Consider the following 27,085-nt stretch of genomic DNA (forward strand, 5'->3'; position numbering starts at 1 on the left):
TTGCTGCATTTTTGGCACATGTTTGGTGCAGTAAAAAACTTCAACAAAAACATACCTCCCCATTGAAATCAATGGAAAACGCATAAAAAAATGCACCCTTGGTTGCATTTTTGGTGCATTTCGAGCCACGCTTTTTTTTTTTCACAGGTGCAGAACTCACCAGAAACCGGTCAAAAACGTGGCAAAAGCGCATATGTATTTTTAGTGTGTTTTTGCAATGGAGCATTGTGAATGTACTTGTTCTAGGTCAGTGACTCCAGAAGGATTGGGGCCGAAGGCTGCCAGGCATTCAGCATTTTCAGCAGTCACAGCCTGCATATATTCTGCAGTATAATTTTCCTTTAATAGCTGATTGTTGAATCTAGATAGACCTGAGGCTGTGTTTGTTTTCCTAGTGAATTGTGGTGCCAGAATTTTGTGTCACGTGACCCAGCAGGGAAAATGAAAACAGAATTGTTTCTCTAAGTGGTTTAGCCGGTGGCGCTGGAGCTTTCATCTGCCAGAATCTGCCAAAGTGAGGAAGATTTTAATAACCCCATAGAAGAGCAACCTGTTGGAACAGATGCAGCCCCAGCGTCACAAGAACAGACGTATGCTGAAAATGTAAACACGAGCCTTGCTCTTATGCCTGCATCTCGTGGCCGCGATCAATTTCATATGGGTTATTATTATTATACAGGATTTATGGTGCCAACAGTTTGCTCAGCACTTTACAATATAATGGGAGACAATACAGCAACAATACAGTTCAATACAAGAGGGTTAGGAGGGCCCTGGTCCTAGGAGCTTACAATCTAAGAGATCTAAGTTATAATTATACCAAAACACAGGCAAGAGTAACAACTGAACAATTAATCCCTTTATGTTTTTATGCTTTTTTTCCATGGCAGAAAAGATTATCTACCTGAATTGGAAAAACAGAAGTGTTTTGTAAAGGTGTTTAATCCCAAGTGTTTTTAAATCCCAAATAATCTAAACGAAATAACTAAATATATCCCAGGTACATTAAAATAAAAGGTGTGCAAAGTCTGTTTTTCTTTTCTAAAAATAAGCCACAACCTGTAAAAAAAAGCCTGTCTGCTGCTAGCATGATGAATAGAAGGACCCTTGCTCTCTGCTGGGAAGCTGTGATCTCTCTGCAGAGGTCCGACACATCTCCTATTTAGTCAAAGCTAAAGCTCTCCAATCATTGGGAAGCACAAGCATTGCTGATTCCAGAGCTATAGCTCAGACTCACTTAGGAATGTGTTGGATCTCTGCAGAGAGACCACTGCTTCGCTATTGAGAATACTGGCAAGGAACATTCTCAGGCTACTTAGGCTGTGGTTGCTTTAGAAAAAAAAAATACTGTCACCAATGGAACACCATTTGTTTTGATAGACTTAGAATGATTTGAACCTGGGGTCTGAAAACATCTAAACAAAGGGCCAGTTAACTGCCCGTCAGGTCTTAGGAGGGGGGCCGACTGTGGCCAGTGGGATTAGAAAATGCCCTGGCATCAGTGGGAGTAAACCATGCCCCATCATTGGTGTCAGTGGCAGGACTGGTGCCCCATCATTGGTGTCAGTGGGAGGACTGGTGCCCCATCATTGGTGTCAGTGGCAGGAATGGTGCCCCATCATTGGTGTCAGTGGCAGGAATGGTGCCCCATCATTGGTGTCAGTGGGAGCACTGGTGCCCCATCATTGGTGTCAGTGGCAGGAATGGTGCCCCATCATTGGTGTCAGTGGGAGGACTGGTGCCTCATCATTGGTGCCAGTGGGAGGAATGGTGCCCCATCCATTGGTGTCAGTGGGAGGAATGGTGCCCCATCATTGGTGTCAGTGGGAGGAATGGTGCCCCATTATTGGTGTCAGTGGGAGGAATACTTCTGCATCATTGGTGTCAGTGGGAGGACTGGTGCCCCATCATTGGTGTCAGTGGGAGGACTGGTGCCTCATCATTGGTGTCAGTGGGAGGAATGGTGCCCCATCCATTGGTGTCAGTGGGAGGATTGGTGCCCCATCATTGGTGTCAGTGGGAGGAATGGTGCCCCATCATAGCTGTCAGTGGGAGGAATGGTGTCCCATCATTGCTGTCAGTGAGAGGAATGGTGCCCCATCATTACGGTCAGTGGGAGGAATAGTGCCCCATCATTGATGTCAGTAGGAGGAATACTTCCCCATCATTTGGTGTCAATGGGAGGAATGGTGCCCCATTTTTGGTGTCAGTGGGAGGAATGGTGCCTCAAGGGCCGGATAATGGCAACAGGCCACATCTGGCCCATGGGACACAGTTTGGAGACCACTGATTTAAACTGATGGTCTATTTGGGCTTTAACCAATTCTAATTTAAAGTGGACCTCCAGTCATTTTTTATTATTATTACTATTTATTTATTGTAAAAAGACTGGGTTGCAACACTCTTGCCATGTTCAACCCTTCCTAGGACAAAATCTGAATGGAGTTTGTACATTGTATGTTCTGCCCAGCTCTATCTGTGATTCGTGAAGCTGGTTTGAATTTTTTTTCTTTACTCCATCCAAAAACATTTAAACTGAAGAACAAGAAATATTGTAGCTTACACATTCTTAGATGTAGTGGTTGTATTAGGTTTTTTTTTCATTCTTTCTTTTCCTTTATTTTCAACTAGTGATCCTGCCTGCAACACACTTCCTGTCCTGGTGTGACAACACTCACTTGTTGTACTGTATCTCTGAAGGAGCAGTGTTGTCACTTTAGGAGAGGAAGTCTGTTAGGACTGCAGAACATTTTCCTCAATAGTCTTCTCCCTAACATAAGGGGACCCTTGATAGTCTACAGAGATATCTGAGAATAATGCTATAATAGAAGGATCAAAAAGTATTTTTTGCACTTCTTGAACAGATATAACAAAACGCTTTCAATGGTATATTTGATGGACCAAAAGGGAGCAAATAGGAGTTCATCCTTTAGGATGACATACATTTTTAACTCACTTCCGCTCAAATGGCCCCTGATGTAAGGTATGTTGTAGTACGGACAATAGACTGTCGTCTCCTTTGGTGTACAGGGGCTGATGTGAACAGATCACTTTATTTTGTAAAGCTCCATGAAATGAGTTGGTGCTGTGTAAATAGAGAAAATAAATATTTATTGTCACCAGGCTAGGAAATGATGGAAAATACTATATCACCAGCAGGGATAACCATAGTATTAAAAACATGAAGTTCTTCACAACAAAAAAATACAAACCTCTTTCTTTTTTTGGTTGCTTTCGAAGTCCCCATTCATTTCTTGTCACTTCCTGCCCTGATGACACCACAGGAACTGAAGAGAAATCTTCCTAACAAGGGTGTACAGACAGCAGTAGTAGCCTGACACAGGGTCTAAGCCTTCCCCAAGCTATTCAAAAACATCTCATCCAAAAGCTTCTCCAATTAGGAAAGTCCCTGAGATTTGTTATATGCTTCCAGCAGCTGCATTTTAAAATTTTCTTTCAATTTTAATAAAGAATTTTAAGCGCTGGCTTTCTAGCGTAGCTTGTCCTGGTCTTGTAATAAATCGGCTAATCATTGTAATATATAACACACTGAACAGTCTCGGAAGGGCTTTGAAGTAGGAATTAATTCAGAATTCCGTAGTAGAATGAATTCAGCCCGTTGCAGGATTTGGTCCATTGTAGTATTTAATCCTCTCTGCGTGGCTATATAAAGAATGCTGACCGTTCTTTGTAAACTGCTGACTTGAAGCAAACCTGTCATGGCCCTAAGCTTACTGAATTAACCTTATGGCATATCAGCAAGGGCCATTAGATGTAGGCATGGGCTGTCAGCTGCTGAAAGTGCAGTTCTGCTGAAGCCTCTGAACCTCCTTTATGAAAATACCAACTTTGGTCTGAGCATGGCCATCACATTTTAGAGTACATGGGCCTCTTGACAAGGCTTGCTCAGGAACCAGGCACTTCATTTTGGGATGAAGATGGGAGGGGGAGACAGCATGCTTGTGTTCTTTCGCAAAACTCAGAAGGATTTACGTAGATCATTTGTTGAAAGAACTTGTAGCCCTTATGCATCAAGACAGGTTTGCTTTAAAGTTTTGAGTCTATCCAAATGTTATATTTTAGTTATAGGTGGAACCTGGTGGGCTGCGTCAGCCCCTGACTTATATCTTGGAAGTTCCAACAATGAGATCCCCTCACCATAATTCGCGACTCTGTTCCTGTTCACTTGGGAGTTTTGGTTATTCCTGCCCACCTTTGTGTGTTTCAGCTCCTCCTGTTACATTCTTTGTAATGTACAATAAAAAAAATAAGCAGGCAGAGTAGGTGTCCCTTTTTAAAGGCCAGAGCAGGTGTGAACCAGGAACTCATCACCAAGATCTCACATATAGGGTCCTCAAGAGATCGAAGAAAAAGACAAGTAGTAGCATCTATCAAACAATGAAGTATCAGTTTTGGCTGATCTGACTCTTTAAGATGTGTGTAGAAATTTGTGATTTACTATGATGTAAGAGTGCAAATTGTTGGCATCCAATAAGTGTTTTTGCACAACAGATAGTTTTTCTGCCTGGGGCACCTTTTAGAGAAATGATGGTCAACCTATGCCTGTGGCATCTTTTAGAGCAATGATGGGGAGCATATGTGGCACCTTTTGAGCAATGATGGCCAACGTATGCCTGTGGCACCTTTTAGAGCAAGGATGGTCAACTTATGCCTGTGGCATCTTTTAGAGCAATGATGGGGATCATATGTGGCACCTTTTGAGCAATGATGGCCAACGTATGCCTGTGGCACCTTTTAGAGCAAGGATGGTCAACTTATGCCTGTAGCACCTTTTTAGAGCAATAATGGCCAACATCCATGACACCTGTAGAGCAATGATGATCAACTTATGCCTGTGGCACCTTTTAGATTATTGATGGCCATCATTTGTGGCACCTTTTAGAACAATGATGGCCTACATCTGTGGTACCTTTTAGAACAGGGATCTCCAAACTTTTACAACAAAGGGCCAGTTTACTTCCTCTTAAATATCAGGAGGGCTGGACTTTGACCAGTGGGAGTAACAAATGTCATTGGTAGGAGTAAACAATGCCATAGGCTTAGTGGTAAGTGGGAGCAAAAAAAAAAAAAACATTATTGGTGTCAGTTGCAGGAATAGTGCCCCATCATTGGTGTCATTTGTAGGAATGGTGTTCCATATGTGTGTCAGTAAAATAAATAGTTCCATGTCTCTGGTGTCAGTGGGAAGAGTAGTACCCCATTGTTGGTGTCAGTGGGATGTATAGAGCCACATTGTTGGTGTCAGTGGGAGGAATAGTGCCCCATTGTTGGTGTAAGTGGAAGGAACTGTCGCTCATATCAGGGGGAGGAATAGTACACCAAGGGCCAGATGAAGGCAAGCAAAGGGCCACATCTGGCACCCAGACTGCAGTTTGAAGACCCCTGCTTTAGAGCAATGATGTCAACTTATGCCTGTGGCTTTAGAGTAATAATAGTAAAATTATGAAGTGTGTGGAGCCCTAACTGTGGCCCCTGTCATCACTACAGGGCTGGACATAATATTCAATATACTGTATGTAATTCTACACTAGACTATTGAAAATAAACTACAGGAGATAAGTCAGAGTGACGATACTTGGAGACAGGTAACATGCAGCAGCAGATCATCACTTCATATGATATATTACATAAACCTGCTAAAGATCACTGCCTGGGCTAAATGGATAGAAGTGATGCATCCCTCTATCATTTTCTGCTGAGAACACAGTTTTTTTCTGTTACCTGTGGGCATACTGTTCCTTTTTTTCACTTTTTTTAAATGTTTTAAAATAATTTAATAGAGGTATCTGCATGATATCTCTGTCTAATGCGAGTGGTAATCCGTATGCTCATTGCTGTACTTTGGTCCTGTTATGTTCTTCTTCTCTTTGTTTTTCTGTCCTGCATGAAAGTTTGTCTCTGTCACTATGTAAATGCAAAATCTTTAAATAGAATCTGATTTTAAATAAAGATCACTGCCATTGCGCCCTATTCAAAATAAATTATTTTACTTCATCCTGTGACTGGTGTGGGCTGTGGGTCACACACATACTAACGGAAACTGACCTGTAGTTTAATACTCCATCTTCTACCAAATACTGAAATATCCACTTTCGGTGAATTGACCTTTTGAGATATTTGCACATATTTGATTTTAAATCATCATGATGCAGTACTGCAAACTGTTGTCATTGGATAAATGTTTTTGGGTGACAGATATTTCTATAGATACCTTTAGAGCAATGGGGGTCAACCTGTGCCTGCGGCACCCTTAGAGCAATGGGGGTCAACCTGTAACTGTGGCACCCTTAGAGCAATGGGGGTCAACCTGTAACTGTGGCACCCTTAGAGCAATGGGGGTCAACCTGTGCCACCCTTAGAGCAATGGGGGTCAACCTGTGCCACCCTTAGAGCAATGGGGGTCAACCTGTGCCTGCGGCACCCTTAGAGCAATGGGGGTCAACCTGTGCCTGCGGCACCCTTAGAGCAATGGGGGTCAACCTGTGCCTGCGGCACCCTTAGAGCAATGGGGGTCAACCTGTGCCTGCAGCACCCTTAGAACAATTATTTATTTATTTATTTCAGGCACTTATATAGCGCCGTCAATTTACGCAGCACTTTACATATATATTGTACATTCCCATCAGTCCCTAACACTCAAAGGGCATACAATCTAAGGTCCCTAACTTACATTCATACATAGACATACATACTAGGGCCGATTTAGACAGGAGCCAATTAACCTAGCAGCATGTCTTTGGAGGGTGGGAGGAAACCGGAGCACCTGGAGGAAACCCACGCAGACACAGGGAGAACATGCAAACTCCAAGCAGGAGGTGCCGTGGCTGGGATTCGAACCAACGGCCCTAATACTGCCAGGCGGAAGTGCTAACCATTTAGCCACTGTGCTGCCCAACAATGAGGGTCCACCTGTGCCTGCGGCACCCTTAGGGCAATGGTGGTCAACTGATGAAGTGTATGGAGCCTTATCTGTGGACATAGTATTCAGCATATGTATTTCAACAGAAGACTATCCAAGACTGCAAACATTTCACAGGAGATGGTCAAAGAGTGACAAGATGCTGGAGATGTGTTTGGTGACGGGGTAATTGCTGATGTGGACAGCCACATACAGGAGACTTGTTACATAAGACTGGTAGAAATTCCTGCCATCACAGAGCATCAGTAGACTACCTTGAAGCTTTTTGTGCTTCTCAAACCTTCTGGGTCTTGCAGACACTCACATCCGGCATGGTTGCAGTCTATCCAGCGAAAGTGGAAGCCTACCCTGGGAATGGCGTGTTAGAAGGGGTCACATGGAAGGCTGGCACTTGTCTTAGTACTGGACAACGTTTTAGCCCCAATGTGGCTTTGCTGACAATACAAACTGACATTAATTTTTATCACTTCTCAATCGGCCTCATAAAACCAGACACTGTTATATTATCACTGACTCCCTGTTTTCCTTCATTAAAACAGCACACCGTAATAACAATCCGGGCTGCGCCTGCACTGCGGGGAGTGACAAAGGGAGTCGCGCTAATGTAGCTAAGCTGTTCTTTGTAGTCTCAGGAAGAAGCAGGAGTGTAGCAATAACAGTCTGTTCACGGTTTCCACTAGATATCAAGCTGACCGTGAATAATCTTGGCTCGACTCATTGTAAATCCCAGGAAAAAAATGAAACCAGACGTTGCTTCTGGCCGCTTATCAGATGTAGAGTAGGTGCGGTGAACCCAGTGCCGGGATAAATAATAACATTTGTATTAAAGTGTACCTGTCTTTCCTCCACAACATGTTACCAGTCACAATCGGGGAGATTTACTAAAACTGGAGCATGCAAAATCTGGTGCAGTTCTGCATAGAAACCAATCAGCTTCCAGGTTTTATTGTCAAAGCTTAATTGAACAAGCTGAAGTTAGAAGCTGATTGGCTACCATGCACAGATACAACAGATTTTGAGTTCTTCAGTTTTAGTAAATCTCCCCCAATATGCAACTAAAATTGTTACACTGTTGTCATTCTATAGTTCCTTTTAGATCCCAGTGGCTCTTTTTTTGGAACAAAATCTCTGTCCCTTGTACCTTCTCAGTTGTCCCTTTTATTTTTTTGGACTTCTGTAAGAACAAAATGTATTACATGAAGCAGAACTCCGGACAAAAATAGTAAGATAAAACTTGATAGTCCATAAAAAGACTCTGGCCTCGGGAGGTAGAAGTTTTTCATATGTATTATAAATTCCAGCATCAGAAATGATAATAGGAGCCCTTTCCTCTGACAGAGACACCACATGCTCTTCCGTCTCCATTGAGCAGAATCTTCTCCACTGTTGCTCTTGAGAGCACAGCACCCCCATCCTTTGCAATTGTTGGAGCGAGGTGGTATGTGATTTCACTGGCACCTCCAGTTGGGTACCAAGCTCCACGCATGAAGTGGTCAATCAATACAGAGTGTAGAGCAAAACTGGCTTTATCTGGGAAAACACCTGCCAAGATGCAGCCTATCACTGATCAGACTGCAGCACTCACCACCAGCCACACCTGAATTCCAATTCAGCTTCTTGCTTCTGTCCTGGATCTGCCTCAGCCTGTGACTGGACAGTGAATGAAGAAGCAGCACAGTGAGGAGCTAATCTATCCATTATATTATAGTCCACAATCATTGATTTGAACACCATTGGATTTATACACATTATCTTTGTTTTATGTTAATTTTATTTTTATTTTCGCACCTAATGGAATTTATGTATTGATATCACTCAATATTTTTTGCGTTTTTACATTGCAATTCTCTTTTTTAGCACTTATAGGATCTTGTTATATCGGTATCCATTGCATGCATCTACACTTATTATTTTTTTGTTTATATTTTGGATTGGCACTTACCTTATTTTTTTTTGTATTATGTATTAATGATTACAGAAATGCATTCATTTATGTATTTTGTTTTTGTCTGGACTTTTTAAAATCTTTATTCAGCCTCTAAATCAGGGGTGTCCCAACAAATTGCGTGCGGTCCAAGATGGCTATGCATGCAGCCCCACACAAGATTGTAAACTTGCAGCTATGAATATCCACATCCAGAGGGATGCTGTGGATGACGTGTTTGGCATAGCACCTGCAGTGGTGGCCGGCACAGACAAGCAGGACCCAGGAACATCTACAGGGATGCCAAGGATGCTGTGTTCGCAAAGCACCAGCACATGCAGGGACTCTGTCTAGCTAGTGCCAGCCAAGTAAGTGCCACATGGCCGGATCTAGGGGGTTGCTGGGGTGGGCTGTGCCCCCAGAGATTTTGGTTACATCCCCCCCCCTCCCTTATCCCTACTCCTGACACGCTGCCTTGCCGTCTCCCATCCCTACACTGTACACACACAGCCTGAACTCACAGCACATAGTTGAAAACTAACCACCTGCCCGACTTTTTCTGCTCATCAGCTATCCTTGGGCCCCATTCACACGTTGCGGTCTTGAATCATGGGCAGAATTGTAGGGATTCTGTGCGTGATTCCAAATCGCATTACATTCCTGACACAACCAAGCGTGTTTGGGTGGCATTCATTCTTAATGGCACCTCAAGCGAGGTGCAATTTTGCTGCGATTGTCGTGCGACAGAATCACATGGCAATTGCGGCAAAATGCATCTGCAGCTTGTTGCCCAAAAAGGAGCAGGAGCTTCTTTTGGGCGACAACTTTGCATGATGTGTTTTGCTGCGATTTCCACGTGATTCGGTCACACAATAATCATGAAAAATTGCACCGCTTTTGAGGTGCCATTAAGAAGGAATGACAACCAAACTCGCATGGTGTGATTTGCCATGACTGAAGTTGAGATTTTACATTGTCGCGATTCTGCCCACAATTCAAAATCGTGAAGTGTGAGTGGGGACCTATTAGTGTGTTTTATGTGGCCAAGACAATTCTTCTTCCAACGTGCCTTGGGAGAGTCAAAAGTTTAGACAGCCCTGCACTAAATCATTGCATTTGTTATTTTGAAAAGCAAGTGTATAGGAAATGTAGTAGTGGAAAAATCACTTGTGGATTTACAGTGCCTTGAAAAAGTATTCATACCCCTTGAAAGTTTCCACATTTTGTTATGTTACAACCAAAAACGTAAATTTATTTTATTGGGATTTTATGTCATAGATCAACGCAAAGTGGCAGATAATTGTGAAGTGAAAAGGAAATGAGAAATGGTTTTAAAAATTTTTGACAAATATGTGAAAAGTGTGGAGTGCATTTGTATTCAGCCCCCTGGAGTCAATACTTTGCAGAACCCCTTTTGCGACAATTACAGCTGCAAATCTTTTTGGGGATGTCTCTACCAACTTTGCACATCTAGAGAGTGAAATTTTTGCCCATTCTTATTTGCAAAATAGTTCAAGCTCTGTCAGATTGGAAGGAGAGCGTCTGTGAACAGCAATTTTCAAGTCTTGCCACAGATTCTCCATTGGATGTAGGTCTGGACTTTGACTGGGCCATTCTAACACATGAATATGCTTTGATCTAAACCATTCCATTGTAGCTCTGGCTGTATGAAAGAGTGCTTCTTTCCCCTTACTGGCTCAGGGGATGTAGGTGTATTCACTCAGTCCTTCTCCTATGAGCAGATGGGTATGTGGCTGCTCTCAGGCCTGCTGCTGGGCCACTCCTTCCCTGCTACATTGGTGGTCCTCGGGGGCTGATGAAGTCCTGAGCTTTCCTCCTTATCAGCTCCACTGCCTGTAGGTGAGCCTCTCTGCATCTGGGGAGTAGAACAGGAGAGGGTCAGAGACTACAGGCATAGTGCAGGAGATGGTCAGAGACTGCCGGCGTAGTACAGGAGTTGGTCAGAGACTCCAGGTGTAGTAGAGGAGAGGGTCAGATACTTTTTTTGGGGGGGTTACCCCTAAACCCCCACAAAAAAAACAGGGACTTACTCTTCCATCACAACCAAATGAGACAACCCCACCCACTGCTCCCCCCCCAAAAAAAACAATTTACTCCTCTCAGGCCATGATTACCGTAATAGCATAGCGGTTTTTCTTTTGGGGGGTGGGGCAGCGAGTGGGGGTTGTCTTATTTGGCTGTAAGAGTGAGTTTCTGTTTTTTTTTGGTGTTTTTTTGGGGGGATTATCATGGCCTGAGAGGAGCAAGTATCTTTTTTTTTTTTTTTTGGGGGGTAGCAGCAGGTGGGGGTTTTCTCATTTGGCTGTGATGGAGGAGTGACTCTGTGTTTTTGGGGGGGGGTACACAGTCACCCCTTGGTTGAGCACACCCCCTCACAGTAACAACCAATCAGGATGGGAGAAGTGGCCACATGACTTCCTGTCTTACAGCTGATTGGCAGTCCCAAGCAAGGGGAGAACAGAGAGGGAGGGCAGAGGATCACAGAGAGGGACAACAATAGTTAATACACTACAATAGACCGGCTGCCGTGGCCACAGGGGTCTGTGACAAAGTAGACCTATCCATGACAAAGTTCAATTTTCTTGATTTAGACCGGGACAAGGACTGTCCATGATAAATGTCAAAAATCCATGAGTGTCCTGGGCATTTCTGGACTGTTGGCAACTATGCATTAGTGCTTCAACGACCACCACACAGATTGGCCGCTCACCTCAATCTAATGACTACTGCGCCATACTACTGCATCATAAGTGCTTTCCCTTTAAGGGCAAGACAGTTGATCCATTAATCGTTTTCATTCACTCATGGCTTCTCCTATGATGTCTTGTATGATACTCATGCAAAAATATAAAACAGACAACCCATAGTGTGTACTGCAAATAAACTTCTTTAATGCGGAAAATGGTAAAAACTTACAAGATATAGCACTCCAAAAGTGCGAGATAAAAGCATGTATAGGAATGCCGAAGCTCTCCAAGATAGCCGCGGGATGACGTCATGTGCGTAGCTCCTCCCCTACACACACACATTGTGTCCTGGGCGGGACTTCCGCAGTAGGTGATTTATTACAATGCAAACAGCCCAATTACTGGCACAGAGCATGCATATTGTGCCTCTGAAAACCCCGGTGACACTGCAGAACTTCATCTGCCATATAAGAAAATGGTTAACTCTTGGCAGGAGCTCCCAGTTTGTATTTCTGTCTGGAGAAATAAAAGTTTGTTGCTGATTGGTTGCTGTGGTTTAGGACAGAACATAAACTGAATATAGTGTTTGCTGATATCACTCTTGGCATTCCTGCCAGGAATAGCAGTCATTAAAGCCTTTTATCCTGAAACATCAGTAAATTCTGTCACTGAGAATCACATTTTGTGCTAATGGAGTTACAAGTGCAGTGCCTACTGTTTCCTGAGACTGAGACCCACCCGCAATAATGTATAATTAGCTGACACTAAGTAGATAAAAGTTTCTAAATGAGACCATTAAGTTGTAATGTGGAGTGGCTAAATCATTTGCCGCTACTGTAGGACGAGTGAAACCTTTTTCTTCACACGCACTTAATTCCAAGATCTAGAACTCTCTGACAATGATACTTCAGTGTCTCTGTTTATATAGCCTCGAAAAATCAGACATAAAGCCCAACTCCAACAAAAAACAGTCTTCATGGCTTTAGATGGGGTGGGGAATTGTTGGGTCGTCTCTTTGGGTTTTATTGCTGTCTGTGTCCCCAATGGGGAGATTTCCCTTCATGTTCTTGGTTTCCTTGCTCCTCCTCTGGTGGCACCTCAACATTTTTTTTTTATTGCTGTCTGTTTCCCCACTGGGGCGATTTCCCTTCATGTTCTTGGTTTCCTTGCTCCTCCTCTGGTGGCACCTCAACATTTTTTTTTTATTGCTGTCTGTTTCCCCACTGGGGAGATTTCCCTTCATGTTCTATGTTTCCTTGCTTCTCCTCTGGTGGCACCTCAGCATTTTTTTTTTATTGCTGTTTCCCCACTGGGGAGATTTCCCTTTGTGTTCTTGGTTTCCTTGGTCCTTTTCTAGTGGCATCTCAAAATGTTCTCATTACTTCTGTCCCAGTTGCAGTGGTCACAAGGAGAAATATAGAGGATGGGTCTCCTTGGTGGGAAAATGGACAGCAATTATAACTCAATGGGCGTGCCAGACCAAAAATCTCAAACTCCTTAGATCTACCAACAAGTATGTAGTACAATGGCTTGCCTGAATGGATGCAAAATGATTGGGTAGGTCCTTATATTGCATAAAATTGGTAGATCTAAGGTTGATTGTACAGAGATTGCACAGTGCGATTGTAATGTGTATGGTGAGCCTGAGATTCCAAAATCTTTCAATTTTAGTGTTTGCCCATATTAAGACAACATGGAACACCCAACGCATTTGTGGCTCAAACACTCCTTCAACAGGGCTTTTAAATGCTGTAAGTGGATTTAGCAAGGTACTTTTAGAGAATACACAGCTGCACTCCTAAGATGTCGCACAATCCAACTAAATTTTTCAAAAAAGCCCATCCAATGTGTTTAACCTGAACAAGGCTTAATTGCAGAGGTCTACTAGGGGTGGTTTTAGCATTTACCGCAAATGTCCGCTATTTAGTATATTTATTAGGAGGCTGCATTCCAAGAGGCTCTGCTGCTTCCGCCAATACTGCTCTGTATTCTATACATACAAGTACTAAAAGCACCCTATTGAGTCAAGTTACAGCATGATGAACGTGGGAGTGTCTGAGACGTCGATGGCTGTTCCATGTTGTCTTGTTATGAGCAAATGCTAATATTAAAACATTTTGGAATCTTAGACTTCTTAGATTAGACATTTTACATGTGGATCTTCACCTTCGGGGGCCCCTAAATATGAGGCGTCCTGTTTTTGTTGAGTAAGAAGAGTTGACATTGAAGCGTCACACCATTGCTAAGAGTTCCAAATACAACTTTATTCCGTTAAAGGTCAGGGGTATAATTCGAGAATTATCCAATACGTTTCAGGGGATCGAAGTGCCTCCCTTCATCAGGGCTTGACTAGCATCAATGTGAACAGGCCAGATGTGAACTGGACCTACAATGGTATTTTTTCCAGTGTGAATTAAAAGCAAAGGCCTGATCAGCAGCTTGTTTAGCAGATGTGCTTTGTGAGCTGAAAACCTTATGAGCCCATTTATTCTAATCCATCCAGCATCTTGGAAAATCTCCAGTTGTACCTATTGGTCATTGAGGCTACCCCTGACACCGAAGGATCAATTGAGCACTCCTTAGTTATGGGGCAATACAATCGACATTAGTGCCTAGAAATTAATGTTGGTAGTTTTCAAACACTTCCAGGTAAAACGTATTTCGCACAGGAAGTAAGAAAAAAATTTTGTGGACAGGACCCTAGATAGCAATAAAAACCAGAATGGATTGTAGCCCTTCCCCACTCTATTAGGAATATCCACACCTGTCCTGTTTACCATTATCATAGAAAGTGAAAGAAAATCCAAAATTTTGGGTTGTCCCCAGAACAGGGCAAATCTACCAATGGGGACACTAGTTCTGCTGATCCTAGTGACAACCAGGGATTCCTTCACTTTGGGGGGATTTCCTCCCACTTCCTGTTATTGGCTATGGGACAGGAAGTGAAATCTCCCTGATGGGACACAGATGGTAAAAATTAAAATTAAACTGACCGGGATTGTAATTACTCTATCCAAATTGGGGGGGGGGGGGAGGTTTTTGCGTACAGTTCTACTTTAAGTTCTTCGGGGTGGGGGGTGGAGATACAATAGGAAATAGAAATCCCACCTCAGTCTAAAGTACTATGAGAAGGCATTGTATCTGAAAAATATATGAACATATTGTTTTAACCAAGTTATATCAGTTCAATCAGTTTCCATCATCATAAATAATGGCTCAGGCAGCCCAATAATCCGATATCTAGTACAGTGGGCAGAGGAAGAGGTTTGGTGGCCTGGTGACAAATGCTGCTTAATGAGGCCCAATCTGTGGTGTCAGCACATGCTGGCCTAGTGGGGGAGCGTTGTTCTGGGTAACCAGCAGGCCGTGAAATCTCGGTCTGGCTCCTGTGTGGACAACACAAACATAATAAAACAAGTTCCCTAACAAAAATAGCAGGGAAGCTTCCCTTACAATAGGGCGTCTTGTCTCCCCTTAGAACATGTGTTAGAATTTTTGTCACTTGCCTATGAGGCCCAGCAGAATAAACACCGGCTGCTGTCTCTTTCTAGGAACCCTTGTTGATATTGTAGCCTAATCTCTGCAGTGAGGTCATGGACAGTGAATGCATCTCTGCTTTTTAATACACATCATTTATCCATGACAGTCCCTAATCAAACATAGTCACTTGTCTACCAGGGCCATTTTTTTTTTTTTTGCACTGGAAAATATCCTAAACCCCCAAACAATTATATATTTTCTGAAAGCAGAGGCCATGTAGAAGAAAATGATGGTAGTTTCAATAATTTTTTTATGTAGCACGATATTTGTGCAACTGTTTCACATAGGCATATTTTCAGGAAAAATACACTAAAATAAACAAAATATCAAATTTTGATAAAATAAAAAAGGAGTGGGGGGGGGGGGTTGCGTCTTGTAAATGGATGCCAAACACGTCAAGCCTTAAAATTGCTTGCGCCCTTAAAATTGTGAAAAACTAAGGTACGCAAAATTGTCTATTGGCGAAGCTTTAAAAACCTTTTACAGGTTGTCATGTTAGAATTAAGCCAGCTACACATGGTTCAAATCTCACCCTGTTTAGTAGGGATCGGCCGAGATTCAAATAATTCCTTCTATCGATCAAATTGGGAACAACCAGCATGTTGGATTTTGAAGATGCGATTATTGCCAGAGGCTATAGCCGCTAGCAATAATCGCTGTGTTCTTCCAGCAGGGACGGCTCTCCGCACCCCACGGTAGCTCTGCAGGAGGGATTCCCCCATCAACACTGACCGCGGTTGCAGTAAAGAAATTTGCCTTACTTGTACATCATGGCCATAGAGAGCCCTAGGCTTCAATTGTGGCAATACCTCACACATGTGGGCAAATTTGCACGTACATTTGCATTAAGGTGAATATGGGGGTGAGGGGGTACTTTTAAAATTTAAAAAAATAATAATAAATTAAAAAAAAAATTATATGGCTTTTTTTTACTGGGAACTCAGTTTCTGCACCTCCAGCACTGAAAGTGTATGATGGCAAAAGGTACTGGGGTGTGCTAGAGGGTGTATTGTCGTTGGCTGTTGGGAGATCAAATGTCACTGGGGGGGGGACTACTGTTGTTGTGGAGGTCTATAGTTACTGAGCGGTCAATTGTTTCTAGAAGAGATCTACTGTTGAGGGAGGGGTCTATTGTTTCTGATTGCTGGGAGATGTATTGTTGCTGCCAGGGGGTCTTTTGTTTCCGGGGGGCGTATTTTGTTGTGGGGTGTCTATTATTGCTGGGCAGAATCTTTTGCTGCTGGGGGGGGTATTGTTGCTTGTTGCAGGGGATCTATTTCACTGCCATTTTTGTTATCATTTACAAATTCCATGCAAATGATTTAGCAACACAAAATTATACTTGGTTCTGTATTCTCTAAAAGGGTCAATACTGAGAGGTGGGCAGGGGGTGGAACCAAGGGGCAGTGCTCAGAGGTGAGTAGAGGGCAGAGATAGGGGGTGATTGGGAAGTGGGGAGCACCTGCACCTATTGTCTGCCAAAAAATATATATATGTGTATTAACATGGGAAGGTGACAGGTATGGAGACATAAGGGATTCATTAGACCCCCAATTTCTCCCCTATCCTCCACTGCAGCTAATCAAGAACATATTTTGCTTGATTAGCTGCTTCAGTAACCTGGTATTGACCTCCCTGAACCTGGAAGCAATGTGATACTTGTCAATTCTGGGTTTATTAGTGATGATGAGATTGGGCAATGGTTGTTTCTGAGCTTCTCCTGCTCTAAATGTACCGTATTTTTCGCTCCATAAGATGCACTTTTTTCCCCCCAAAAAAGGGGGGAAAATGTCAGTGCGTCTTATGGAGCGAATATGGAGCGGCCGGTCCGGTATTTCCACTGCCGCCGTGTCAGAATACCGGGCCGGCCGCTCAGCTCTACAGCGGGACCTTATAGAGATGACTGCTGACCTTTGGGGAGGGGGGGGGAGCGGGTACCTGAATTTGACAGATACCCGCTCCCACTTCCGTGGAGTTGTTCTTTCATCTTACCCGTTCCTCTATCCAGCGGCGCGGTCTTCCCGGCTTCTGTAGTGTGGGCATGACAGCCGGGTGCCAAGTGCGCATGCGCAAGAAGCGGTGCTTTTTGTGAATGGTAAGGCGGCACCTGGGACACATGACAGATCCCAGAAGCCGCCGGACCAATCACAAAGCGCAAGTGCTTCTCGCTCATGCGCACTGGGCACCCGGCTGTCATGCCGAGCGCCATTACAGAAGCCGGGAAGACAGCGCGCGGCTGGATAGAGGAACAGGTAAGATGAAAGAACAACTCCGCGGAAGTGGGAGCGGGTACCTGTCAAATTCAGGTACCCAAAGGTCAGCAGTCATCCCCTGTACTGTCCGCAGTCTCTGGTCATCCCTGTGCTGTCCGCAGTCTCTGGTCATCCCTGTGCTGTCCGCAGTCTCTGGTCATCCCTGTGCTGTCCGCAGTCTCTGGTCATCCCTGTACTGTCCGCAGTCTCTGGTCATCTCCTGTACTATGTCCGCAGTCTCTGGTCATCCCTGTGCTGTCCGCAGTCTCTGGTCATCCCTGTACTGTGTCCGCAGTCTCTGGTCATCTCCTGTACTGTGTCCGCAGTCTCTGGTCATCTCCTGTACTGTGTCCGCAGTCTCTGGTCATCTCCTGTACTATGTCCGCAGTCTCTGGTCATCCCTGTACTGTGTCCGCAGTCTCTGGTCATCTCCTGTACTGTGTCCGCAGTCTCTGGTCATCCCTGTGCTGTCCGCAGTCTCTGGTCATCTCCTGTACTATGTCTGCAGTCCATTAGTTCAGAATTTTTTTTTTCCTGTTTTCTGCCTCTAAAACCTAGGTGCGTCTTATGGTCAGGTGCGTCTTATGGAGCGAAAAATACGGTATTTTGAATAATTTTTTTTTAATACAGTATTTTACCCCAGTTCCAGGCCGTCCAGAAGAACAGGTGATGGCAGAGGGGGGCAGCACCTTTTGGAATTTTTTTAAAATAGCTTCCTGGATGGATTTTATCTGACAGCTGGCAGTCACTTGTATCAATCAATATCATGCTTACAGCTGCTGCAGCAGCCGACATGTTTGTTTTAACCTCTAGAATACCAGGACATTTGTAAATGTATCTTGGCAGACAAGGGGTTAAAAGGGACTGAATAGGTGTAGGGGACTGACCAGGGGCGGACTGACCATTTAGACACTTGGGCACTGCCCGAGGGCCCAGGGTCAGTAGGGGGCCCCATGAGATGTCCCTGGTACCTTTCATAGGCTTTTTTGGGTGTGGCTTGAGTGTGGGCGAGGACACAGGGGCCCCATGATTTCCTATTGCCTGGGGGCTCCATGAGTTGTCAGTCTGCCCCTCGGACTGACCTGAACCAGCAGTGGAAAAACTAATAGATATGAATTGTAATTTCCACAAATTGGAATCATGCATATTATTATTATTATACAGGATTTATATAGCGCCAACAGTTTGCTCAGCACTTTACATTATAGTGGGAGACAATACAGCAACAATACAGTTCAATACAAGAGGGTTAGGAGGGCCCTGATCCTAGGAGCTTACAATCTAAGAGGGGGGGATGCATATAAATGTAATTAATGTTAACCCTTTCAGGACCAAGGGACGTATTTGTCCCATGTTTTTAATTGTGTGTATCATCTGATTAAGAACTTAAAACCCTTTTTTTTTTTTTTGGTTTGAGTCAAAATATTAGTTCTTATCAACAAACAACAAATGGATCTAGCTTTTTGCCAATTGTTTCATGAAATGGCTTAGTTACAGCAACTGAAGTGTACGAACTTTAAAAACAAACAAAATTGATTCTTTTGGCGTTCCGTAATCTTATGGTCCTCAAAGGGTTAAGATGTATAAAATACAAAAATACTACTGGAGCAAATTTGTTGTCATCAATAGTCTTCAGTCTAAACTTCTCCCTTTCAGCATCCTGAAATGTTCTAAAGCTGTACACCCCCTTTATGACCGGAGTACTGATTTACTGTCTGTGTGTACAGATTACAGCATGTTTGATGAGTTGCTAAGCTGTTGTGATTAAGCACAGAAAGCCATGCTGCTCTGTTTTGTGTTCGATTGCCTACCAACATGCGGGAGAAAGATAAACACCTAGAGGAGACATCGGTGAATCTGATACAAGGAATCCTGCATGCATGAGCCTCTTTTAAGGTTTAGCTTGGATCAGAGGCGGACTGACCATTCGAGCACTCGGGCACTGCCCGGGGTCTTTAGGGGGCCCCATTAAATGCCCCTGGTACCTTTTTTATAGGCTTTTTGGGTGTGCTTTGAGTGTGGGCAAGGACACAGGGGCCTCATGATCCCCTATTGCCCGGGGGCCCCATGAGTTGTCAGTCCGCCCCTGGCTTGGATTCACACTTGAGCGAGAGCATTTTCATGTGAATGTGGAGCAGGGTTTTTTTTTTCGCATTGTTGCACACTGTTTTCAGGATTGAGCGTTTTTGTTTTAGCCAATGGAAAACCAGATACTAGGAAGAGAAGAAAGTTGTTAGGGGTGAAATTGTGCATTACATTCATTTTTTTAGGTGCTTCGATTGGAATTAAAAATACCCAATCCTGCCCCAAAGAAGCTTCTTTACATTTTTCAGTGCTGAGCCACTGAACGTTGTGAAAGGGCACAATAAAATAAAATAGAAATCTGGTGTCTAGCATTCAAGCTTTTCTGAAAATGCACTTCAGAATGCTTCAGTGTGACTGAGGAATGATTGATAGGAGCACAGAGTTGGAGCACAGAGTAGGATTTAATAAGATTTATAAATTTGCAAAATGCTGTTTTTCTAATGAAGTTACATGGTGCTGTTCAACAACCGTCATTCTGTTGTCTGCTGATCTTTGCTGAGCGTTTGGTGAGAAGGGCCAGCAGGCTCCTGTAAACGTAGCACCTTTTCTGTTGTCTTTTTTTTCAAGAACCAGAGTATTATATGAAAGAACACATTTCAGGTATCCCTTTAAATGTGCATGCTTCTCCCTGCTGGTCATTAGCTGCAATCTGCTGATCAATCACTTTTTATTTGTGCTTAAAGTGACACTAGATGATATCCTCCAAAAATCATCCATACACATTTACTACTTAAAATGGTTATAAAGGCTCACCTATTTTTACACAATATACATCAATCGGTTATCCATCGTTCTTTTTGAAAAAAATTTACTTATAAAAATCCAGTGACTGATATTGGATGCATCCCTCCTTGGTTTGCTGCATATAAGCTTCCAGCCTGTGGAGTGTGCTTCTGGGTCCATGATACCCACCTTTCAGGACTACATGTCCCATCATGCTTGGTTATAATGCACATCTCCTCGCTTTGCTACCAGCTGACTTGAGGATGAGCAGAGTATGCCCATTTCCGTCCTCCCAGGCACAGGTATGCTCTGACTGTCCTTCAATCCTGGGTTCACCGTGCATGCAGGTGCATAGATGCCTCCATGGGATCAGCACTGGATAGAGGCACAGAGAAGGGGAGACCAGTGGGTGTGACCCCAATAAAAAAAAAAACCTAATCTAAAGGAATATCAGGGAAATAGCAGTTTAGGCTTATTGCTTTATGTTGTGGCTAGAGAACATACATTTTTAACCACTTGCTCTTCCTGACCAGGCCATTTTTTGCGATACGGCGCTATGTTACTTTAATTGACAATTGCACAGTCATGCAACACTGCACCCAAATTAAATTTATGTCCTTTTTTCCCATAAATAGAGCTTTATTTTGGTGGTATTTGATCATCTGTGTCTTTTTTATTTTTTGCTCTATAAACAAAAAAAAAAAACGTCAATTTTGAGAAAAAAAACTATATTTTTTACTTTTGCTATTAAACATGTCCAGTAAGAAAATTAAAAAAATCAAATCTCATCATAAATTTAGGCCAAAATGTATTCTGATACATGTCTTTGCTAAAAGAAAATCCCAATACATGTAAATGAATTGGTTTACATGAAAGTTATAGCGTCTACAAATGGCGGTATATATACTGGAATTTTTTTTTTTTTACTAGTAATGGCAGCGATCAGTGACTTATAGAGGGACTGCGGCGGGCATTCTGCCACTAAGGGGAACTGACTTGGTGTCACTGACATCTCCAGTGACACTAATACAGTGATCAGTGCTTATAAAAAGCACTGACACTGTACTAATGGTACTGGGCAGGAAGGGGTTAACATCTGGGGTGATCAAAGGGTTAACTGTGTGCTGTTTAACTATGTGGGCTGTGTGTGTTTTACTGTAAGCACACTGCTTTGTATGGCTGTGCTATGCAGAGCCATACAAAGCAGTGTGCAGGAGCTGACAGGGGAGAGATCTGACAGGTCTCACCCCCCCATCGGAGATACTGGGTGATCACCGGGTGCCGGTGGGGAATCACCGTCCGGGACCTGGTGATTGGCAGCTGAGGCCGCGAATGGTGGCACCGTTACCCGGAACTGCAAAATCACGCGTGTGTATGTATATATGTATGTATGTATATATGTATATGTGTATATATATATATATATATATATATGATTTTGTGCTGCCCTGTAGCAGTATTTCTGCTGTAGGGCGGCACAAAAGTGGTTAATGGCTCCGCAATCTATTTTTTTTCATGAAATTATTTCTTACTTTTTTCTGCTTCCTTGTAATGCCCTGTGTCCCTTTCCAAACTTCTCCTTTTCCCTCTAACTTTGTTTGGTGTGATCAGTACATGTCAGTCATGTACATTGCTTTATGCACACTACACATCCCATAGTCCATCTCTGGAGTGAGCAGTAGAGGGTGGCTACATTCCTACACACAGTAGGACCATGGAGAACGAACGTAACCACCCTCTAACAGGAAGTCAGATCACAGAAGCAAAAAAGGAGTTTGAAGGAAGTGTAGAGCAATAGAAGGGACTTTGTGCAATTAAGTATACATACTTGAATAGAACTTTTTAGAGTTCCTTTAAGTCTCTTTTACACATGGCCTACTTTGGTGGAGTTTGCACTTCAAGTTTTTAGGAAATCTATATTTTTGATCTGTTCTGGCTGCCATGATAGTGTCCTTAGAATGCCCCTGCTTTTCTGCTTGGCAGTGTTTGGCCAGAGGGAAGATTTATTAGGTTGCGCCAATATAGGAAAGTGATCTATAACATTCTTTAAATTCCAAAACCAAAAGCCTGCTCAGAGAACTCTTATAAACTGACTGACAGACTGCGCCCAAAAAAAAAATAAACTCATCTCATCATCTTCAAAGGATATCAAATAATATGCATACGTTTTCACACTCTGTACAAAAATATCCTTTGTAAACCAGATTTCCAAGTCTTCTTATCCGGACCAATGAGTTCCCTGTTTGATAAAAGAAAATAAAGCACTGTGGGTATTGTCTGGGAAACATTATAAATAGTATCTGCTTTATTGATGTGAGAAGGTGGCTGAAAAGGGGGCATGTGTCCTTGGATATGGTGTGCTGCATTTGTTTTTCAGGCTTAGAACATTTTTTTTTTGTAAATACCCGTTGATCCTGCCAGGAATCTAGTGTTCTTGTAACTTCCTGTGCTCTGACCTGAAATCTGAAACAACATTAACAGTTTTCTTAGTTTTGCTTTTTGGAAATATAGAACTCCTCCTAGCGCATGGAAATGAGAAGTGAGGGAGGTAGTCAAAACCAAGAGTGCAACGCTGCTCCTCCATAGGTACAGTGAGTGTTGATACCCTAGAATAGGAAGTATGTTACTGGCAGGATCTCCGGGTGAAAATAATAACATGAAAAAAAAAAAAATTACCGCGGCCGTCACATCTAAGAACTAGCACATTTCATTATTATTTTTGGAATTAGATACGCTTGAACATTTTTTGGTCATTCTGCTTTTTCGAACAAGTGTAGGACAACAGCTGCTCATTTGTGAGTTTATTTTTCTATTTGTCCATATGGCACAGTGCTTTTTTTTTCTTGTCTTTTTCTTTAGTATTTAATATGCTGCAGTCACCCTACTGATCTCTACTGGTTTCCATTGTAAAAGAAATTGGGTATAGTTGTTCTTTGCAGAATTTGTATCTATTAGTTGAGTTGGTTTTCTTTTTCCTTTTTTTTTAAATTACGATTTGTTTAGTAATGGGACCTTTTCTTCCATATTGTGAAGGTAACTGCAGACATTTAGAGGCCACAACCTTCCCCATAATCCGCCTATTGGACAATATTTCTAACAAAAGTTTGTTGTACATACATGCACTTTGCATAAGCAGGAGGCAGAATTACACCGTTACCCTTAATGCTGGTTTCCCTCTGTGGGAAGGGGGGGAGGACTGGCCTAGAAAAATCTAATTCGGCCAACCAACTCTCCCAGCTAGAAGGGTATGACAAGGTGGGGTTTATTTACTAAAGCTGGAGAGTCCAAAATCAGACTCCCTTCTGCATAGAAACCAATCAGCTTCTAACCTCAGCTTGTTCAATGAAGCTTTGGCAATGAAACCTGGAAGCTGATTGGTTTCTATGCAGAAGTGAGTCTGATTTTGCACTCTCCAGCTTTAGTAAATCAACCCCGGTGTGTCTGCTTTTGGAAGAAGGGCCTACATGCATTGAACTGTTCCCTGTAGTGCAGTTGTATGGGATCTCCAAGAAAAGACCAAGTAAGCATGATTGCATTTACAATAATGTCGTTTGTAAGCCAGCGGCAGGGCAGGCTAGGGCAGGGTTTCTCAACAAGGGTTCCATGGACCCCTAGGGTTCCTTCAGTGGTTGCCAAGGGTTCCTTGAGTAATGAGCAATGTCTGCTTCTCATATACTGTAGGTTCCCACTGGCCTCATTGATCTTTTTAACCCACTGTAAGGGGGGTAATGCTTACTAATGTCCAAGTGTGAGGTGCATTCTTCCCACTGACCATCACGCTAATGTATAATTAGATACAGTCATTTTTAGCAGTGGTTCCCTGAGACCAAAAAGTTATATTATGGGTTCCTATACGTTGAAAAAGTTGAGAAAGGCTGGCCTAGGGTAAGTGGAGGAGGCAAGTCTCAGCACAAAGCGAAGGGGGTGCAGGTGATTTTGAGGAGTCAGAAGGCTCATTACAGTTCAAGAAGCATGAAACCATTTCTCCTTTTTCTTTAGTGGTGGTCTGTACAGTATCTCTGCACATATATTCTGGCTACAATATCAGTCTTTACTAAAGTAATGAAATGACGCAATGGGTGGGACTTATACTTATCCTAATAAGCATCATCATTCGTTTGTACCAGGGGTAGCATATCTAAAAATTGTCCTGCCCTAGGTGAGGGAAAGTAAGATGGTTCCCTAGGTGAGGGAAAGTAAGTAATGAAATGACGCAATGGGTGGGACTTATACTTATCCTAATAAGCATCATCATTCGTTTGTACCAGGGGTAGCATATCTAAATATTGTCCTGCCCTAGGTTAGGGAAAGTAAGATGGTGATGCATACAAAGGCTTTGGAGCTGAGTGGGAGAACATCTGGGGCATCACCAGAGGGGTGTTTAACCAAAATGTAAATGGAGACGGGTGCTGTAATAACTTTGCTTGGTTCACGTTCAATGTAGAAACCTTTGAAACTTCCCCAGCACATTGCTATCCCCATTGCACTCATATTGTATGTCGCAAAGCATATAAAGGGTTAAAACATTTTTTTTTCTCTAGGAGTTCTAAGTTTCTATGCAGCCTTTACTGCATTCAGCAGGCAGAGGTGTACATATCCCACCTTTTCATTGTATGCTTTGTCACTTGAGTCTCCCTGCCTTGAAATGTGAGCGCGTGGTGTAAATGAACAATACTTCGTGCTGCTAAGTAGTCCATCCCCTACCAGGAACGACTAACAATGCCTTTTTTTTTTTTTCTTTTATGTCTTGCAGTGATGAAAATGCACGAAAAGATCTGAAGGTTTTGCCAGCTCTTCCCACCAGAACTCTGCAGGAACACCCCTCACTTACCTACTGGTATGCTATTAAGACCAGAATTTGATGTAATTATACATTTATATTTAAGGGGATGACGTTACAGTACTGGTCATACGCTTGAAGGCCTAGGCATTTGGTGTGTATTATACTGTCAAGGACGAGCGAAGGTTGATCTGGCTGATCCTTGTCTTCAGCAGTAATCAGATGACCATATGATGTGTGGTTAGCACCCAAGGGAACCCAGAGCAGTATTTTCTTCAGAAATGATATTTCAGCTCTTATTTTACTCCCAGCAATATAGATGTGTGTTAACAGAGAAGCACAGTAGTTTAGTGGTTAGCACTTCTGCCTGGTAGCACTAGGGTCATCGTTTTGAATCCTTGGCCATCTATGGTCACAGCATACATTTTCATTTTAAAACATCAGCAATGTAATAGTAATACAAACAATAATCATTTTTACAAACCAATATAAGGTTTCATGCTGTGAGTTCTACCTGTCTACTGGCCATCTCTTTCCACAACCTCCCGGATTCCCTGCATGCTTTGCAGCTTCTTATCAAATTCAAAGACTACATATCCCATGGTTCCTTGCTGAAGGCAAGCCATGATTCTATACTGACTCCGCCTCCTTAAAGTTTTCCTCTGAGCACCTCTGTAGTTCAGAAGGCAGGCTCTGTGAAATGTGTGACACAGCAGTGCTTACTCACAGGCAGTACTGGGACAATTTCAAAGACTACATATCCCATGGTTCCTTGCTGTCTGCAAGCCATGATTCTATACTGACTCCACCTCCTTAAAGTTTTCCTCTCAGCACCTCAGTAGTTCAGAAAGTAGGCCCTGTGAAATGTGTGACACAGCAGTGCTTACTCACAGGCAGTACTGGGACAAGGTCATCTAGTGTCCAGGGCGAAGATGCCAGACGGAGCCCCCCCCCCCCCAAAAAAAAATGTATGGACATTGTGTCAGCAAAAATCCCCTCCCTCCCACCAAAAAAACAAACACTAATCTTCACACTTGGCCCCTAAGCATGAATTTCCCCTCTTTCAGTACAAATCCCCTCTCCCAGCTCAAATCCTCTCCCTTCCAAAAAAAACCCCTCCTAACACAAATCCTCTACTTCTTAAATTTCCCCTCTAAGCATAAGCCCTCTCCTAGCACTAATAATCCCCCTCCATCCCCCTTCCTAACAGAAATCCACCTTCCTAGTACAAATCCTCCCTTCAAATCACCTATTTTAGCACAACCCCCAAAATTCCCTCTGAGCCCAGGGTAGCTGACCCTCCTGCCCACCCCTTGTCCCAGCCCCGCTCACAGGGCATAGTGACTAGGTTTCACAGAATTAAAGGTAAAACAAATGTTTAGGGATCTTCATAAAGTAAATCTACAAACTTCTAGAGCATTCAGATAGGAGTAGGCTAGAAATAATTGAAATACAATGTGTAAATGAATATAGGATTTTACATTATGACCATAGTTACGCTCTAAGTCAACATTTTCTCTGTGTTTTACTTTTAGCGAAGATCGAGTGATTGAACATTTCAAAAAACTAAAAGGAGTCACCAGAGGACTGGCAATAGTCCGGTAAGATCTGCATGAACAATTTTCCTTTTAATATACTGTATGTCCAATATATTAGAGCAGAACTACACTACGGTGGTACAACTCTGAGGTTAGCTGTGCTTCTCTCCAGATAGACATAAAGGAAAAATGGTTTATTTGTTTTCTGTGTCCCCACTACGGAGATTACCCCTTTACTTCTACTATATTCAAAGCTCAAAATCGAAAATAAATGTTTGGAGTCCTTGCCTAAAGTAGGAAAGGGTTAGAACTTCTCTCAGATTTGTATTACCCATTGTCACCATTGGGAGATTTCCCCTTATTTCCTGTTCAGGTGAAAAAAAAAGCATAATTGGGACAGGAAGTGAAAGGCAATATCCCCAGCATGGACACAGACTGCAATATAATATAGTAGAAGCTCTAAATTTTTGGGAATAATAGTACTCCACCATTGGTGTCAGTGGGAGAAATAGTACCCCACCATTGGTGTCAGTGGGAAGAATAGTACCCCACCTCTGGTGTCAGTGGGAAGAATAAAACCCCACCATTGGTGTCA

The 27,085-nt window shown here is 43.0% G+C and overlaps 1 protein-coding gene across 2 annotated transcripts in view; it reads left to right on the forward strand.

The window, feature by feature from the left end:
• The window catches only part of FRMD4B (FERM domain containing 4B), a 412,392-nt gene that overhangs the window by 285,467 nt on the left and 99,840 nt on the right, over positions 1–27,085 (forward strand). For both annotated transcript variants that reach the window (XM_089672280.1, XM_089672279.1), the window contains exons 8-9: positions 24,926–25,009; positions 26,488–26,553. In XM_089672280.1, the coding sequence (XP_089528406.1) occupies positions 24,926–25,009; positions 26,488–26,553 (150 nt within the window). The remainder of the gene's footprint in view (positions 1–24,925; positions 25,010–26,487; positions 26,554–27,085) is intronic.

The sequence above is a fragment of the Staurois parvus genome, unplaced genomic scaffold, assembly GCF_062004578.1.
Source record: "Staurois parvus isolate SC_StPar_1 unplaced genomic scaffold, SC_StPar_1.0 ptg000124l, whole genome shotgun sequence".
Taxonomy (NCBI): Eukaryota; Metazoa; Chordata; class Amphibia; order Anura; family Ranidae; genus Staurois; species Staurois parvus.